This window comes from Hypanus sabinus, chromosome 9 (genome assembly GCF_030144855.1).
Source record: "Hypanus sabinus isolate sHypSab1 chromosome 9, sHypSab1.hap1, whole genome shotgun sequence".
NCBI lineage: Eukaryota > Metazoa > Chordata > Chondrichthyes > Myliobatiformes > Dasyatidae > Hypanus > Hypanus sabinus.
The window spans coordinates 165,840,017-165,859,461 of NC_082714.1; the positions used below are offsets into that span (position 1 = coordinate 165,840,017).

A 19,445-nucleotide genomic window follows, 5' to 3' on the forward strand; every position below is an offset into this window, starting at 1 on the left:
TTTACAAGGTTGTGTGACCTCCTTGTTCACTTCCACGTTCTGGTAACCTGTGCTTCAGATTACACAGTCCATGATCTTTTGTGCTTCCTCAACCGAACCGAGCAGCAGGCCTTGGCCGACGGTTCTGAAGAAAGCCACGCAGAGCTGCTGACTGGTGGAGGTGTGGCGAGCCCTCCTGGTAAGGTGCGGACGCGTCCCACACTGAACAAGAGTCAGTGAGAGGGCGGGTGTGGTCACAGGCAGAACCCAATCAGATTGCTGGATAGAGGAGTTTTGGAGGGATAAGGGTCAAATGTAGGCTAATTGACATTTGAGTTGGCATGGATGGTTGGACAAACAGCCCGCTTCCATCCCCAATGGCTCCAATCAGTGGCTGGTGTTGTGATGAAATTCTTTCAGAAAAACATCCGTGCTTCAACAAAATTATTCTAGTGTTTCTACTGTGCAGAACGTTGGTGTTAGTGAGAGATCAATGTGAATGTCCAGTGGAAAAGCAGTGACCTTTACACGTCCCTGGAGTATAAAATTACCTCTTTATTTACTTATGGGAGAAAGAAATGCGAGACATGAAGCATTTGAATGTGAGGTCTGACAGTCGGTGTTAAATCAAATGGAGAAATGCCAGCATGATGTCAGAGAGCTCACCAACTCATTAAAAACATGGCTTACAGATGAATTTACTTCCTTAAATAGGCTAGGTAGCATCAATCAAAAAATAAAATTAAATAATTGGGCACTGGCAGGAATTGAATATTAAAAGCTATGGAAGATGGTTAAAAAATACCCTGGTCAACAAAACAAACACATTTGGCATTTTATACACAAACGCACCCTCCTCTCTAAACAGTTACCCAAAATCAGATACAAAAAAAATACTCTCTTCTCTATAAAGTAAATCACAGAATAAGTTTCCAACACATAAAGCTTCTGGAATTTTCAACACTTCTAAAACATTTAGTAAAGCTACAAAAAACAAAATCCTAAATCTCTTCACGGACTGCTTCACATTTAAAAGTTTAATGTCTTTGCCAGTTGAACATCATTATTCAAGTGGTCAGTATGGAAAAAGGCCTCGATCATATCTGTTGGTCACAGTTGCAGTGTAGACCATGTACTCAGCTGTCCGGTGCTGTCCAGCAGGGCAGGGGGAGGGGGACCGTTACATTGTAAGTGCACAGTCTCTGGAATTAACCATAAGACCAGCTCAGCACAGTAGCAGTTGAGATCTAACCGTGGGACAAAGAAAATGTTTCCACTGTCGGACAGAATTAGATTGTCACCCAGTTATTTTAATTTTTATACTTTTGATTTGCAAATGGATGGGATTGGAATCCTTCAGAAAGATGAGAGAACCCCAGGCCTGTGAGGGCTTCTTGACTTCTCAATGCCCTCAGTGTTACCAGAAGTGACGGTTATCCCTCGGTGAAGTCCACGTAACGGTGCTTGCAGTGAGCTCAGGTGAGGTAGAGAGTCTTGTCCCTCGGTAACATGCTAAATGAATAGAAAACAGAGTTCCTTTAGTGATCTGGAGCAGTCTGAGCTCACACCCACTTTGCAATCGTAGTGCAGGTGTTCAACGATCAGCAACTTCCTGGAATACTATTCCAGCTTTAACCAAACTACTAACAAACCTTCTGACTGTGCCACAGTATCAGAGAAGGCAAGAGTTTGCAGACTGCTCCCAATGGGCTTTCATTATTTACACCATAACACCATAAGATTTAGGAACAGAATTAGGCCATTTCACCCATCGAGTCTGCTTCGCTATTTCATTATGGCTGATCCAATTTTCCTCTCAGCCCCAATCTCCTACCTTCTCCCCAAATCCCTTCATGCTCTGACCAATCAAGAATCTATCAACCTCTGCCTTAAGCATACATAAAGGCCTGGTCTCCTCAGCTGCCTGTGGCAAATAATTCTACAGATTCACCACTCACTGGCTAAAGAAATTCCTTCTCATGTCCATTGTAAAAGGACACTCCTCTATTCTGAGGCAGTATCCTCTGGTCTTAGACTCTTCCACCATAGGAAACATTTTCTCCACACCCACTCGATCAAGACCTTTCACCATTCGATGGGTTTCAATGAGGTCACCCCTTGTTCTTCTGAATTCCAGTGAGTACAGGCCCTTCATATGAAACACCATTCAATCCTGGAATCACTTTCACGAACCTCCTTCAAACCCTCTCCAGTTTCAGCACATCCTTTCTGATGTAGAGGCCCAAAACCACTCACAAAACTGCAAGTCAGGCCTCACCAGTGCTTTAGAAAATCTTAACATTATCTCCCTGCTTTTGTATTCCAGTCCTCTGGAAATGCTAACATCGCATCTTCCTTCCTCACCACAGACTCAACCTGCAAATTAACCTTTGGGGAATCCTGCACAAGGACTCCCAAGTCCCTTTGCACCTCAGTTTCTTGTATTTTCTTTCCATTTAGAAATGGTCAACCCTTTCATTTATTCCACCAAACTGCATGATCATACACCTCCTGACGTGTATCCCATCTGCCACTTCTTTTCCTAGTCTCCTAACCAAAGTCCTTCTATAGCCTGTCTGTTTCTCAAATCTACCTGCCCCTCCACCTACCTTCACATCATCTGCAAACTTTGCAACAAAGCCATCAATTCTATCATCCAAATCATTGAGATATAACGTAAAAAGAATTGATCCCAACATTGACCCCTGTGGAACACCACTAGTCACCAGCAGCCAACCAGAAAAGACTCCCTTTATTCCCACACTTTGTCTCCTGCCAATCAGCCACTGCTTTATCCATGCTAGAACCTTTCCTGTAATACCATAGGCTCCTAGCTTATTAAGCAGCTTCACATGTACTACCTTTCCAAGGACTTTCTGAAAATCCAATTATACAATATTACTGAATCCCTTTGTCTATCATGCTTGTTATTTCTTCAGAGAATTCTAACAGATCTGTGGGGCAAGATTTTCCCTTGAGGAAACTGTGCTGACTGTGGCCTATTTTATCATGTGCTTCCAAGTACCCTGAGACCTCATCCTTAACAATTGACTTTAACATCTTCCCAACCACTGAGATCAGACTAACTGGCCAATAGTTTCCTTTCTTCTGCCTCTCTCCCTTCTTAAAGAGTGGGGTGACATTTGCAATTTTCCAGTCTTCTGAAACCATTCCAGAATCTAGTGATTCTTGAAAGATTATTTCTAATGCCTCCACAATCTCTTCAGAACCCTGGTGTGTACACCATCTGGTCCAGGTGACGTATCTACCTGCAGACCTTCAGTTTCCCAAGAACATTTTCCCTAATAATGGTAACTTCACACACTTCATGACCCCCGACACCTGGAACTTCCACCATACTGCTGGTGTCTTCCACAGTGATAATGATGCAAAGTACTTGCCCAGTTCGTCCATCATTTCTATTCTGCATCAGAGTCATAGAACACTACAGCACAGAAACAGGCCCTTTGGCCCATGTAGTCCATGCTAAACTGTTATTCTGTCTAGTCTCATTAACCCACACCCAGACCATAGACCCCATACCCCTCCCATCCATGTACCTATCCAAACTTCTCCCTGGTCCCTTCGACCCACACCCGGCCCATAGACCCAATACCCCTCCCATTCATGTACATCCAAACTTCTCCCTGGTCCCATCGACCCACACCCGGACCATAGACCCAATACCCCTCCCATTCATGTACATCCAAACTTCTCCCTGGTCCCTTCGACCCACACCCGGACCATAGACCCCATACCCCTCCCATTCATGTACATCCAAACTTCTCCCTGGTCCCTTCGACCCACACCCGGACCATAGACTCCATACCCCTCCCATCCATGTACCTATCCAAACTTCTCCCTGGTCCCATCGACCCACACCCGGACCATAGACCCCATACCCCTCCCATCCACGTACCCATCCAGACTTCTCCCTCGTCCCACCGACCCACACCCAGACCATAGACCCCATACCCCTCCCATCCATCTACATCCAAACTTCTCCCTGGTCCCACCGACCCACACCCAGACCATAGACCCCATACCCCTCCCAACCATGTACCTATCCAGACTTCTCCCTGGTCCCATCAACCCACATCCGGCCCATAGACCCCATACCCCTCCCATCCATGTACATCCAAACTTCTCCCTGGTCCCATCGACCCACACCCGGACCATAGACCCCCTACCCCTCCCATCCATGTACCTATCCAAACTTCTCCCTGGTCCCATCGACCCACACCCGGACCATAGACCCCATACCCCTCCCATCCATGTACATCCAAACTTCTCCCTCGTCCCATTGACCCACACCCAGACCATAGACCCCATACCCCTCCCATCCATGTACATCCAAACTTCTCCCTGGTCCCATCGACCCACACCCGGACCATAGACCCCATACCCCCCCCATCCATGTACATCCAAACTTCTCCCTGGTCCCATCGACCCACACCCGGACCATAGACCCAATACCCCTCCCATCCATGTACATCCAAACTTCTCCCTCGTCCCATCGACCCACACCCGGACAATAGACCCCATACCCCTCCCATCCATGTACCCATCCAAACTTCTCCCTGGTCCCATTGACCCACACCCAGACCATAGACCCCATACCCCTCCCATCCATGTACATCCAAACTTCTCCCTGGTCCCATCGACCCACACCCGGACCATAGACCCCATACCCCTCCCATCCATGTATCTATCCAAACTTCTCCCTCGTCCCACCGACCCACACCCGGACCATAGACCCCATACCCCTCCCATCCATGTACCTATCCAAACTTCTCCCTCGTCCCACCGACCCACACCTGGACCATAGACCCCATATCCCTTCCATCCATGTACCTATCCAAACTTCTCCCTGGTCCCATCAACCCACACCCGGACCATAGACCCCATACCCCTCCCATTCATGTACCTATCCAAACTTCTCCCTGGTCCCATTGACCCACACCCAGACCATAGACCCCATACCCCTCCCATCCATGTACATCCAAACTTCTCCCTGGTCCCATCGACCCACACCCGGACCATAGACCCCATACCCCTCCCATCCATGTACCTATCCAAACTTCTCCCTGGTCCCATCGACCCACACCCGGACCATAGACCCCATACCCCTCCCATCCATGTACCTATCCAAACTTCTCCCTGGTCCCATCGACCCACACCCAGTCCATAGACCCCATACCCCTCCCATCCATGTACATCCAAACTTCTCCCTGGTCCCATCGACCCACACCCGGACCATAGACTCCATACCCCTCCCATCCATGTACCTATCCAAACTTCTCCCTGATCCCATCGACCCACACCCAGTCCATAGACCCCATACCCCTCCCATCCATGTACCTATCCAAACATCTCCCTGGTCCCATCGACCCACACCCGGACCATAGACCCCAAACCCCTCCCATCCATGTACCTATCCAAACTTCTCCCTGGTCCCATCGACCCACACCCGGACATAGACCCCATACCCCTCCCATCCATGTTCCTATCCAGACTTCTCCCTGGTCCCATCGACCCACACCCGGACATAGACCCCATACCCCTCCCATCCATGTACATCCAAACTTCTCCCTGGTCCCATCAACCCACACCCGGACCATAGGCCCCATACCCATCCCATCCATGTACATCCAAACTTCTCCCTGGTCCCATGGTTGTAGTCTCACTCGGCCTAAGTGGGAAAGCCTGCTTGCATTTACTCTGTCCATACCCTCGTGCTGTTGTGTACCTGCAGAGCATTCGGACTGGCTGAATCACAGCCTGGTATGGACTCTCCAATGTGCAGGATTGCAAGAGGCTGCAGAGGGTTGTCGACTCATTCAGATTCATCACAGGCACAACCCTCTTCACCATCTTTAAAAAGTGGTGCCTCACGAAGGAGCCTCTCCACCCAGGACCTGCCCTCTTCTCATTTCTACCATCAGGGAGGAGGTACAGGAGCCTGAAGGCCCCTCTTCTCATTTCTACCGTCAGGGAGGAGGTACAGGAGTCTGAAGGCCCCTCTTCTCATTTCTACCGTCAGGGAGGAGGTACAGGAGCCTGAAGGCCCCTCTTCTCATTTCTACCGTCAGGGAGGAGGTACAGGAGCCTGAAGGCCCCTCTTCTCATTTCTACCGTCAGGGAGGAGGTACAGGAGTCTGAAGACACACACTCAGTGATTTAGGAACAAGCTTCAAATTTCTGAATGGATCACGAATCCATGAACACTACCTTATTCCTCCTTTTTTACATTTATTTTGTCATTTATAGTAATTTTCATTTTTGCACTGTAAGCTGCCACAAAGCCACAAATTTCACATCATGTATGTCAGGGGTGATAGTGGTTACCTGCAGTGACTGATGACACACTCACTGTTACAGTACTCGCTGTCCCAGTCACTGCACTGCACCGCAGTGTTCGAGACTCCGGAACCAGGAGATGCCGCACCGACTGTGCTCTGAAATTCCGATGGCAGGTGACCATATCCCTGTGGGAAAAGGCATGCTTTGAGAGATTTTGTAGATCCACAGCATAATCCAGGACCCCAACTGAGTCTTTGGGAGTGTGGGAGGACCAGTTTCATCCCTCACACCTTTGGGGATGAGTACCATATAACAATCATGTGACTGGAGATCTTTGTGGAAAACCCACTGAATGAGTTCAGACATACGCTCATTGGCCACTTCATTAGGCATTCCCATATGTATGTCAGTGGTCTGCTGCGGAGTGTGGTATGTTCTGTGATGTTATACCGAGTGGCTGTTTGAGTCACTGTCGTCTTCCTGTCAGCTTGAACTAGTCTGGCCATTCTCCTCTCTCAATCACATGGTGAGTTCACCCGCAGAGCTGCCACTCACTGGACGTTTTTGTTTGTTTTTCATTCTCTGTAAACTCTAGAGACCGTTGTGTGTGAAAATCCCAGGAGATCAGCAGTTTCTGAGATTCTCAAACCACCCGGTCTGGCACCAACAATCATTCCACAGTCAAAGGCACTTAAGTCACATTTCTTCCCCATTCTGATGTTTGGTCTGAACAACAGATCCTCTTGACCATGTCTGCGTGCTTTTAAGCATTAAGTTGTTGGCACCTGATTGGCTGAGTAGATATTTGCATAAACGAGCAGGTGTACAGGTGTACCTGATAAAGTGGTGTGTGTGTGTGTTTCCCTTCCTTGGTCATTGCCCTTCCCTCTGCTACCCTCTTGCTCCGAATGAAACTATAAAATACCCTGGTATTCTCCTTAATCCTACTTGTAAGGTTATTTTGTAGCCCTTTTCAGCCCTTCTAGTTTCTTAAATTTTCTGCTGCTGCCCTCATATTCTTCAAGTGCCTTGTCTGATTTCATTGTGCTAAACCTTTACATATTTCCTTTCTCTTTTTGACGAGAGTTACAACATCTCTCAATATTCAAGGTTCTTGAACCTTGCCAGCCTCATCTTTGCACCTCACAGAAACATGTTAAACTCTAACCAGCTAAAGGCCTCCCACATGTCAGATGTGGATTACCCCCAATTACAGCCCATTACCTTCTTAGCACTTTTAATGAAGACTAGGGTTATTCATATTTATCTTAAAACTTGTGGTCACTACACTCAAAACAACCCCCCAGCCTCCCCACTGACACTTTGAACATTTGGCCAGGCTCACTCCCCGATGTGCCTCATTCCTTGTTAAATTATCTATCGGTCTCTGTTCTTTACATCTCCGATGGTTTTCAGGAGAGGTCCCCTGGACCCTACCATCCAGAAGATTAGTGTGTCCATCTCCCTCACCCCTCAGCTCTATGTGGATGGTCTTTTAGTCCAATTCATCTGTACAACAGGACACAGATCATCACCACCACCTGGGTGCCAGCTGGGCTCCCTGCTCTGGGAGTCTCATGTACCCAGTGTTCTGTAACTCCGACCCTGTGGATATTCTGTCCAGAAACTCCTTGCCCCATGGACCCTCCATCCCGTTGACCTGCCCTGTTGACCCTCTATCCCATGGATCCTCTGTTCTGTGGACCCTCTGTTCCGTGGACCCTCTGTCCCATAGACCCTCTGTTCCGTGGACCCTCTGTCCCATAGACACTGTTCTGTGGACCCTCTGTTCTGTGGACCCTCTGTCCCATAGACCCTCTGTTCTGTGGACCCTCTGTCCCATAGACCCTCTGTTCCGTGGACCCTCTGTTCCGTGGACCCTCTGTCCCATAGACCCTCTGTTCCATGGACCCCCAGTCCCATTGTTCCGTGGACCCTCTGTCCCATAGACCCTCTGTTCCATGGACCCCCTGTCCCATAGACCCTCTGTTCTGTGGACCCTCTGTTCTGTGGACCCTCTGTTCTGTGGACCCTCTGTCCCATAGACCCTCTGTTCCGTGGACCCTCTGTTCCGTGGACCCTCTGTCCCATAGACCCTGTTCCGTGGACCCTCTGTTCTGTGGACCCTCTGTCCCATAGACCCTCTGTTCCGTGGACCCTCTGTCCCATAGACCCTCTGTTCCGTGGACCCCCTGTCCCATTGTTCCGTGGACCCTCTGACCCATAGACACTCTGTTCCGTGGACCCCCTGTCCCATAGACCATAGACCCTCTGTTCCGTGGACCCTCTGTTCTGTGGACCCTCTGTTCTGTGGACTCTCTGTCCCATAGACCCTCTGTTCTGTGGACCCTCTGTCCCATAGACCCTCTGTTCCGTGGACCCTCTGTCCCATAGACCCTCTGTTCTGTGGACCCTCTTGTCCCATAGACCCTCTGTTCCGTGGACCCTCTGTCCCATAGACCCTGTCCCATAGACCCTCTGTTCCGTGGACCCTCTGTTCCATGGACCCTCTGTCCCATAGACCCTCTGTTCCGTGGACCCTCTGTCCCATAGGCCCTCTGTTCTGTGGACCCTCTGTCCCATAGGCCCTCTGTTCTGTGGACCCTCTGTCCCATAGACCCTCTGTTCCGTGGACCCTCTGTCCCATAGACCCTCTGTTCTGTGGACCCTCTGTCCCATAGGCCCTCTGTTCTGTGGACCCTCTGTCCCATAGACCCTCTGTTCCGAGGACCCTCTGTCCCATAGACCCTCTGTTCCGTGGACCCTCTGTTCCGTGGACCCTCTGTCCCATAGACCCTCTGTTCCGTGGACCCTCTGTCCCATAGACCCTCTGTTCCGTGGACCCTCTGTCCCATAGACCCTCTGTTCCGTGGACCCTCTGTTCCGTGGACCCTCTGTCCCATAGACCCTCTGTCCCATAGACCCTCTGTTCCGTGGACCCTCTGTTCCGTGGACCCTCTGTCCCATAGACCCTCTGTCCCATAGACCCTCTGTTCCGTGGACCCTCTGTTCCGTGGACCCTCTGTCCCATAGACCCTCTGTTCCGTGGACCCTCTGCCCTGTTGACCTCCTGTCCCATGGAATCGCTGTCCTGGAACTCCCTGCCATGTGATTCCCTGCCCCATGGACCCTCTGTTCCGTGGACCCTCTGTCCCATAGACCCTCTGTTCTGTGGACCCTCTGTTCTGTGGACCCTCTGTCCCGTTGACCCTCTGTTCTGTGGACCCTCTGTCCCATAGACCCTCTGTTCTGTGGATCCTCTGTCCCATAGGCCCTCTGTTCTGTGGACCCTCTGTCCCATAGACCCTCTGTTCCGTGGACCCTCTGTTCTGTGGACCCTCTGTCCCATAGGCCCTCTGTTCTGTGGACCCTCTGTCCCATAGACCCTCTGTTCCGTGGACCCTCTGTCCCATAGACCCTCTGTCCCATAGACCCTCTGTCCCATAGACCCTCTGTTCCGTGGACCCTCTGCCCTGTTGACCTCCTGTCCCGTGGAATCGCTGTCCTGGAACTCCCTGCCATGTGATTCACTGCCCCATGGACCCTCTGTTCCGTGGACCCTCTGTCCCATAGACCCTCTGTTCCGTGGACCCTCTGTTCTGTGGACCCTCTGTCCCATAGACCCTCTGTCCCGTTGACCCTCTGTTCTGTGGACCCTCTGTCCCATAGACCCTCTGTTCCGTGGACCCTCTGTCCCATAGACCCTCTGTCCCATAGACCCTCTGTTCCGTGGACCCTCTGTTCCGTGGACCCTCTGTCCCATAGACCCTCTGTCCCGTGGACCCTCTGTTCTGTGGACCCTCTGTTCTGTGGACCCTCTGTCCCATAGACCCTCTGTCCCGTTGACCCTCTGTTCCGTGGACCCTCTGTCCCATAGACCCTCTGTTCCGTGGACCCTCTGTCCCGTGGACCCTCTGTCCCTCTTAGGTCTGGTGGAAGGTGTGGGGGGACCACTCACCTGCTGTCCTGGAGGGGAGTGCAGCTGGGACTGGACCTGCAGTGGCACCTGGTGAGTGATGACGGCTTGGCTGGGCCCCTGGGCCAGGAGGGGCTGACCGAGCTGCTGCTGTTGGTGGAGGGGAAGTTGCTGGTGGAGTGGGGGGCTGATCTGCAGGGAGGGCGGTGGGGACCCACTCAGGGGCATCTGAGGCATCACCGACTTGGAGGTGAGGGTGCGCGAGAGCCGTTGGTGCGCAGGGCCAGAGTACGTCTGCATTTCGGACGCAGAGAGGAAGGAGCCGGGACCCCCATAGCCCGTGGAGGTTTGTGGATTCAGACTGTACAGTGGCTGCTTGGCGGTCAGCAGGTGTGTCTGCTGGGGCGGATGTCCCCCTTTGGGCTCCACCGGGTCGCTGTAGCTCTGTGAAACAGACAGACAAAAGGCCATCAAGCTGCTGCACCCTGCTCCTCATTACCCTCACCTCCTGCCCCCCTCTCTCCACTCACCAAGTCTTCAACCAACATGTCAACTGTAAGACCACGAGACATAGGAGCAGAATTAGGCCATTCAGCCCATCGAGTCTGCTCCGCCATTCCATCATGGCTGATTTACTATTCCTCGTTCTCCTGCCTTTTCCTCATAATCTTTGATGCCCTGGCTAATCAAGAACCTGTCAATGTCTGCTTTAAATATACCCAATGACTTCACCTCCACAGCCGTCTGTGGCAATGAATTCCACAGATCACCACCCAATGCCTAAAGAAATTCCTCCTCATCTCTGTTCTAATTGGACGTCCCTCTATTCTGAAACTGCGTCCTCTGGTCCAAGACTCCCCCACCACCATGGAAAACATTCTCTCCACATCCACTCTATTGAGGCCTTTCAATATTCGACAGACATCAATCAGATCCCCACACTCCCCCCTCCATTTTTCTAAACTCAGGCCCACATTAACCCTTTCATTCCCAGAATCATTCTTGTGAACCTCCTCTGGACCCTCTCTAAGCCAGCACATCCTTTCTTGGACAAGGGGCCCACCCCCTCCCACCAGCAGAGACACTGCCTGACAGGCTGAGTTGCTCCAGCTGGTTATGTGTTGCAGGGTCTGTAGTCCCTGGTGTCTCTGTTGGCCCAGTAAGTCCGTGCTTACCCTTGGCCTCCCATTTCTTGTTGGCTCTCCCCGCCACCCCTCCCTGTGCTTGCAACCTTTCAGCCATCTCTTCTGGTCTGCTTTCCTTTGCGAACATTTTCCCTGCTGCTCTCTCCTCCTCTTCTCTGTATTTCAAACAGGCTCTGTCTACAACTTTTCCCATCGTGATGAAAGGTCATAGCTGAGCAGCTAACTGTTCCCCCTCCACAGATGCTGACTAACCTGATGAATGTTTCCAACATCTTGTTTTATTTCAGGATTCAAGCAGCTGCATTATTTTACTGCCTCTTTCCCACTTGGAAGTTTTCCTTAAATTCACCAAGATCACATGTAGCCACAGCACATGGGAGTAAATCTGGTTGTCAAAGGACAGAACTCTTTGCTAAACCATTCATCAGATTTGGCAGCAAACCTGGTGCTGACCTCCCTGTAAGTAGAGTTAACAATTTAGGCTCTACCCTGTCACAAAGTGACAGTCCCACATGGATTACAGATCACTCTTTACCTTGGACACTAAACTGGCTCTGTAAGCTGCCAGGGCTTTCAAGTATTCCTTCTTGGCTGCCTCAGTCTTCTTCTTGTAGGCCTGTGAAAGCAACGGGAAGTTCTGTCAGCACCACCTTTCACTGGGACCTGCCTTGAGCCAGGTGTGGAGAGATGCAGAGCTTCAAAACTTATTGACCAATTTTATGACCACGTCAGGCAGGTTCTGATCACTGCAGCCCAGTGTCCTCAGCGTCACACGGTGGAGGATTAGGCAGAAAAAGGGAAAGTTGGCGATGTTTGAAAATTATTTCATTTTATTTTAATCTAATACTTAATTAAGCAAAAATATATATTAGTTAATTATACTTATATTTAAAAAGTAATTTCTATATTTATTTTTCTTCATGCAGAGATGGAGACTTCCAGTGGCTGTAATGGAGTAGGTTGCACTAGCTACGTGCTCCGAAATTATTCGCTTACTTTGCTGTTTAAACCTATCTCGGTGAGAGCACCAGGAGTAGAAAGCTGTCAAAAAAAGAGACTACTTTAGAGACTTTGACTGAAATGATTCAACAAATGTCAGAGACTCGAAAAATTGGACAAACTGGATGACTTGGAGTCCAAGTTTGACTTGTTACAGAATTCCTTCGACCTGGTTAAATCCGAACTGAAAACGCTTAATCGGAAACTTGGAAGCATACAGCAGACTGTGAATGACCACGAAATTCGTATTAAGCTACACGAAGAATCTCTGCCGGTGTTGCAGAAGGATATCGAAGGTTTCAAGAGAATTTCTAAGGAACAACTTAAAAAATACGACGCGTTACTGAAGAAACTTACAGATCTGGAGACCGGGAACTGAAGGTGCAATATCAGAATTCTTGGGCTTCCTGAAAAACTGGAGGGTAACCAACCTATCGATTTTTGTGCTCAAATGCCAAAAGATCCCTGATATATTAAAGGAATTACCAAAATTTGAGCGTGTTCACCGAGTTACCCCGCCTAATTGGGATACTGCCAAATCTCGCTCTATTATCATTCGCTTCTATGACTATCAGATTAAAGACCAGATCCTTCGTGAATCAAGGAAGAAACGTATATTACAATTTTGTGATCAACACTTTCAGATCGTTCAAGATTACCCACCGGAAGTTCTAAGAGCTAGACAGGCTTTTAAAGAGGTCATGTCTGATCGTTTTAAGCTTGGCTGTCGCCTTTCTCTCAGAGATCCGTGTAAACTCAAGGTTACTACTTCTGATAATAAGGTCTCTTGGTTTACGAAGCCTGAAGAAGCTAAGAAACTTTTACAAAGTCTCCATTCTTAAATTCAACTTTGAGTTGTTTTGTGTTAAATGTTTTATATTTCAGGTGTTCAATCAAGTAATCGGCATTTTGTTGAGAACAAGGTTTCTTGGTTTTACAAAGTTTTAATCACTTGTTTGACTAAGTAACTGGCGCCTTGTTATCTCTCAAACTATGCAAAATATGCAGACAGACTGCATCCATTTTCTCTTTTGCTGTTTTTCGCAGCTCTATTTAAATAATACGTTATATTCTCTCAGTGTTATGTAGGAAGCTATCTAAACCGCTTCCCTTTTTAATGATCTTCTATTTGTTTCTTTACTCTTTTTTTGCACCCGCGTGTATATGTTGTTTTACTTATTGATTTTCCATATTTGATTTTCCTTATCGGTCTTTCCTTTTTTACAGAGACTAATACTTATATTTTCCCATGGTTTTTTTAATCGTAATTAGCAAACTTATATACTTCGATTTTTTTTGTATATATATATATTTACAATCGTTTATACAGCACAGCTATACATATATATTTTCTGGAGCCATTGGAGTTTTGGGTTGGGAACATTAGAATTAGTCTCCAGCCTCCCTTGGCTGATTTCTCTCTTTGGGGGGAGGGAGGGGGGGGAAATGGGTTCTTCCAGAAAGCTGATTGGATGTTTTTACTGTTTTACTTATTCACTATCTACACGTCTGTGATTACCTTTTATACATTACTAAAGGATACTTGATGGATTCTTTTATTAATATACTCAGTTTTAATGTGAAAGGTCTAAATAACCCTGTTAAACGAAATAAGATTTTCTCTTATATCCGGAAACTTAAAACTCATATAATCTTTCTCCAAGAAACCTATAATCATAAAGATGATATTTCATGTTCTTTCAAAGGTTGGAAGGGTATACTTTTCATTCACCCTCTCAATCTAGATCAAGAGGCATCTCTATCCTGTTTGATCAGAATTTATCCTTTATTCAACATAATGTAATTTCTGATACAAATGGGCACTTTGTTATTGTTTCGGGTAGTCTTGGGAATAAACTAATCGTATTTGCGAATGCATACGGTCCAAGTACAGATGACTCCTTGTTCTTTGAACATCTTTTCTCTTTTCTGCCTGATTTGAATCAGTATTCCTTAGTGATGGGTGGAGACTTTAATTTTTGGCTTGACCCTATATTAGACCGCTCTTCACGTAAAACCCCTGTCACTAATAAATCAGTCTTACTTTTTAAATCTTTTTTATCTCAATGTGGTATTCTTGACCTGTGGTGTTTTTTACACCCCCAAGAAAAGGAATATTCATATTTCTCTCAGGTTCATCATATGTACTCTCGGATTGATTTTTTTTATAGATAGAAACTTGCTTCCACTGGTACGATCCTGTGATTATAAGGAGATTGCTTTGTCTGATCATGCACCTGTGCTTCTGGCTTTAAGATTACCTGTTTACTCTGTACCAAATAGAAGTTGGCATTTTAACTTATCATTGTTATCCGATAAAAATTTTCTAAAGTTTTTGGAGAACCATATTACTTTTTTCTTTAAAGAAAATTTTAAAGGAGATACTGCTGGTAATATAGTCTGGGATACTTTTAAAGCATATATTCGTGGAGAAATTATCTCTTACTCTACCTATATAAAGAAAAAAGCTGACAAAGAAAGGTCTGACCTAGCAGCAATATTAAAAGATCTTGATCGAAAGTATGCCCTATCTCTAGATCCAAGTATATTTAATAAGCGTATTGAAATCCAATCCAAGTATAATCTTCTGCTGACTTACCCAATTCAACAGCTGTTGAGAGATAAAACTCAATTTTACATTCACGGGGTTAGAACTGGTAGTTTATTAGCCTATCGCTTAAAATCTTTTACAGTTAATCGTCAAATCACAGAAATTTTTAAAGATAATGGAACTAAGACATCCGACCATTCTGAAATTAACAATGTATTTGAAGACTTTTACCTTAAGTTGTATCAGTCTGACTCTTCTTCAGATGATACCTATATGAATGCTTTTTTCAGTAATATCAACATTCCTACATTGTCTGCTGATAGCCTAACAGAGTTAGATCAGCCTATTTCCAATGAAGAAGTGGCTGAGGCTATACGTGCTTTACATTCTGTTAAGACCCCAGGACCTGATGGCTTTCCTGGGGAGTTTTATAAAACTTTCACTACGTTACTTACACTTTATTTATCCTCTGTTTTATCAGAGTCCTTTAATTCAGGTAAATTCCCTCAATCTTTTTATGAAGCTTTTATTTCTCTTATTCTTAAAAAAAATAAAAATCCAGCTGAATGTTCTTCATACAGACCGATTCCTTTATTAAATGTTGATGCAAAAATTTTAGCCAAAATCTTAGCTTGAAGACTTGAAAATATTCTACCATCTATTATATCACATGACCAGACAGGATTTATTAAAAATCGTTACTCACATTTTAATATACATTGGTTATTGAATGTGATATATTCACCATCCAAAAAATATCAGAGTGTATATTATCCTTAGATGCAGAAAAAGCCCTTGATAGGATTGAGTGGAATTATCTTTTTAAGACCTTAGAAAAGTTTAATTTTGGGCATAATTTTATTCGTTGGGTTAAATTAATCTACTTGTCTCCTACCGCTCAGGTTATTACTAACTCCCAAATTTCTAAGCCCTTTAAATTACAGCGGGGAACTAGACAAAGATGTCCTCTTAGTCCTTTACTTTTTGCTTTAGCTATAGAACCCTTAGCAATAACACTTTGAGAAGCTAAGGACATTTCTGGTATACTAAGGGAAGGTATGTCTCATAAAATTTCTTTATACGCTGATGATATTTTACTTTTTATCTCTAACACTGAAACTTCTTTACCTTTGGTTCTTCCTTTAATCTCCCAGTTTAGTTCTTTTTCAGGATATAAGCTGAACTTACATAAAAGTGAGCTATTTCCTTTAAATGACCTAACGTCATCAAATGCCAAATTTTCGTTCAAAGTTGTTTCAAGTCAATTTACATATTTAGGTGTAACAATTATTAAAAACTTCAAGAATTTATTCAAAGAAAACTTAAACCCTTATTGAATTATGTGAAAAAGACACTTTCAAAATGGTCCCCTCTTTCTTTATCCCTAATTGGCTGAATTAATTCGATTAAAATGAAGATTCTTCCTAAATTTTTATATCTTTTTCAGGCCTTACCTATTTTTATTCCTAAGATGTACTTTGATTCTTTAGATTCAATTTTAATCTCTTATATTTGGAATAATAAACAAGCTTGTTTAAGTAAAGTTTACTTACAAAAAAATAAAGAGATGGGTGGACTAGCCCTACCCAATTTCAGGTTTTACTATTGGGCTGCCAATATAAGGAATATTACTTTCTGGTCCTATTATATTTATCGTAAAGATTGCCCATCATGGGTCTCCTTAGAAGTTAATTCTGTAAAAAATTCCTCTATTGTCTCTCTTCTTGGATCATACTCTTCTTTTTCAGCAAATAAAACAACAGATAACATAATTGTTAAGCAAACTTTAGGGATCTGGTCTCAATTTAGAAAATTTTTTGGTTTAGCGAATTTTTCATTATCATCTCTCATTCTCCTTAATTTTTTTTAATTCCTTCCATGACTGACAAAGTCTTTAAGGATCGGGATGAATTAGGTATCAAGTGTTTTTGGGACCTGTTTATCTCAGGATCTCTTGCTTCATTTGACCAGTTGGCAAATAAATTTGCACTCCCAAAATCACATTTTTTTCAGATACCTTCAAATTAGAGATTTTCTAGTTTCCAACCAGCTACTTTTCCTATAGGTCCTGATAAAAATTTACTGGACGATCTTTTAAATTTAAAACCTTTTGTTAATGGTTCTATTACCGGTATCTATAACTTGTTGATTGATTCTAGACAAGACTTTTTAGATAAAATAAAAAAAGCTTGGGAGGATGACCTAAATTGTCAGATTTCTGATGATAGATGGAATAAAATTCTTAAACTGGTTAATAAATCATCTTTCTGTGCTTGTCATTCTCTTTTACAATTTAAAGTGGTTCATAGAGCTTACATTTCTAAACAGAAGCTGTCCAGTTTTTATCCGAATGTTTCTCCACTTTGTAATAAATGTAACTCTGCTGATGCCTCTTTAATTCATATGTTTTGGTTTTGCCCTAAAATTGAAAAGTTTTGGCGGGAAGTATTCCATACCTTCTCACAACGTTTTAGGGTCCAATTTGACCCAAATCTCCTTACTGCCTTGTTTGGTATTATTGCAGATGAAGATATAACTTTAAATACTTCTAACCTACAGGTTTTAGTTTTTACCTCTCTTTTAGCAAGAGAGCAATCTTGTTTAAATGGAAGGAGTCTACCTCTCCTACACATCTTCAATGGCTACGTGATATTATGTCTTATTTAAATTTAGAAAAGATCTGCTGCTCAGTCTTAAATTCGAAACAATCTTTTTATGATATTTGGGGACCTTTCCTAAATTACTTTTCCAAGTTATAAAGTTTAACAGTGCACAGACTTTTATGTATATTTTTATCTTCTCTTCTTAAGCGAATATGTTTTCTTTTCTAATTATCCATTGTCATCCGTCAGCTTTTTTCTTTGGTAGTTGGTAGGGGGTTGACCTTTTTTTTATAATTTTTTTTAATGAGGTATGACCTATCTTTAAATTTTTGATTACCTTTATGTGATATGCTATAACATTTTGATCAATTTTATCACAATATATGAATGTACACAAGTTATGTTGAGATGTATCTATGTGTTGCACTCTGTAAATCTCTTTTTTTTCTTCTGAATAAAAATATTGTAAAAGGAAAGAAAAAGAGAGATACAGTACAGTAAGAGGCCCTTCTGGCCTAACAAGCCCATGTCACACAATTACACTCAAGTGTCCAATTAACTGTCTAACCAGTACATCTCCAGACTGTGGGAGGAAACCAGAGCACCCAGAGGAAAGCCATGCATTCACGGGGTGGACATACAAACTCCTTACAGAGGACATGAGAATCGAACTCCCAACCCTACATCCTGAGCTGTAATGGCATCGGGCGACCTGCTACACTTGCTTCCAGTTTGGGATCTCCTCGAGGTGCTGCCACAGCTGGAGTGTGGATCCTTTAGTCAGTAGGTCCTGGGCTCCACATGTGGAGCAGGTTACAGCGGTGGGAGGCGTGGGCTGTGAATGCCGATTCTAACTAATTATTTTTGCCGTGGTATTAACTTAACAATACTAAGGTTTCTCATTGTGCAGATCTCTCTGCTTAATGCTGGGAAACTCCTTGAAGATTTTGCTCCTGTGTTACAGTACTGTACAATATTGTGCTGACCTTTTAACCTAGTCTAAGAACAATCTAACCCTTCCCTCCTACATCACCCTTTATTTTTCTATCATCCATGTGCCTCTCTAAGAGAGTCTTAAGTGTCCCTAATGTATCTGCCTCTACCACCAACCCCAGCAGGACATTCCATGCACCCACCACTGTGTAAAGAACTTAATGCCCCCGTGTATTAGTCATTTCCACCCTGGGAAAGGTCTCTGGCAGTCCATTTGATCCATGCCTCTTAGCATCTTGTACCCCTCTATCAAGTCACCTGTCATCCTGTTAGCCCTTTCTGTGCTGCCTGTCCTTGCTCGGATGCTCCTCGTGCCAGGTGAAGGGTATAACTGAGGCCCCCCATACAATCCTCGTGCCAGGTGAAGGGTATAACTGAGGCCGCCCACCTCCTCCCCGCCCTCCCGTGACCAGTCAGGACTGAGGATGTGCCAACCAATCACAGTGATGAGTTCTCTCCCTGCAAACGGTAGGGCCACTGTTCCCTCTAAGCTGTGGGGCCGAAATGCCCCGTGCACTTAGCCCTGAAATGCCCTGTGCACTTAGCCCTGAAATGCCCTGTGCACTTAGCCCTGAAATGCCCCTTGCACTTAGCCCTGAAATGCCCCGTGCACTTAGCCCTGAAATGCCCCGTGCACTTAGCCCTGAAATGCCCTGTGCACTTAGCCCTGAAATGCCCCGTGCACTTAGCCCTGAAATGCCCTGTGCACTTAGCCCTGAAATGCCCCGTGCACTTAGCCCTGAAATGCCCTGTGCACACAGCCCCGAAATGCCCCGTGCATATAGCCCCGAAATGCCCTGTGCACACAGCCCCGAAATGCCCCGTTCACACAGCCCCGAAATGCCCCGTGCACACAGCCCCGACATGCCCCGTTCACATAGCCCTGAAATGCTCAGTGTACACAGCCCCGAAATGCCCCGTGCATATAGCCCCGAAATGCCCCGTGCACACAGCCC

At 45.5% G+C, this 19,445-nt stretch overlaps 1 protein-coding gene across 3 annotated transcripts in view; it reads right to left on the minus strand.

Annotated features, from left to right (window-relative positions):
- Nucleotides 1-514: 514 nt before the first annotated feature.
- tox2 (TOX high mobility group box family member 2) overlaps nucleotides 515-19,445 on the minus strand; it is a 234,866-nt gene continuing 215,935 nt past the window's right edge. For all 3 annotated transcript variants that reach the window (XM_059981069.1, XM_059981067.1, XM_059981066.1), the window contains 4 exons: nucleotides 11,879-11,959; nucleotides 10,241-10,642; nucleotides 6,328-6,467; nucleotides 515-1,491 (listed from right to left, as the gene is read on the minus strand). In XM_059981069.1, the coding sequence (XP_059837052.1) occupies nucleotides 1,455-1,491; nucleotides 6,328-6,467; nucleotides 10,241-10,642; nucleotides 11,879-11,959 (660 nt within the window). In that variant the 3' untranslated portion in view covers nucleotides 515-1,454. The remainder of the gene's footprint in view (nucleotides 1,492-6,327; nucleotides 6,468-10,240; nucleotides 10,643-11,878; nucleotides 11,960-19,445) is intronic.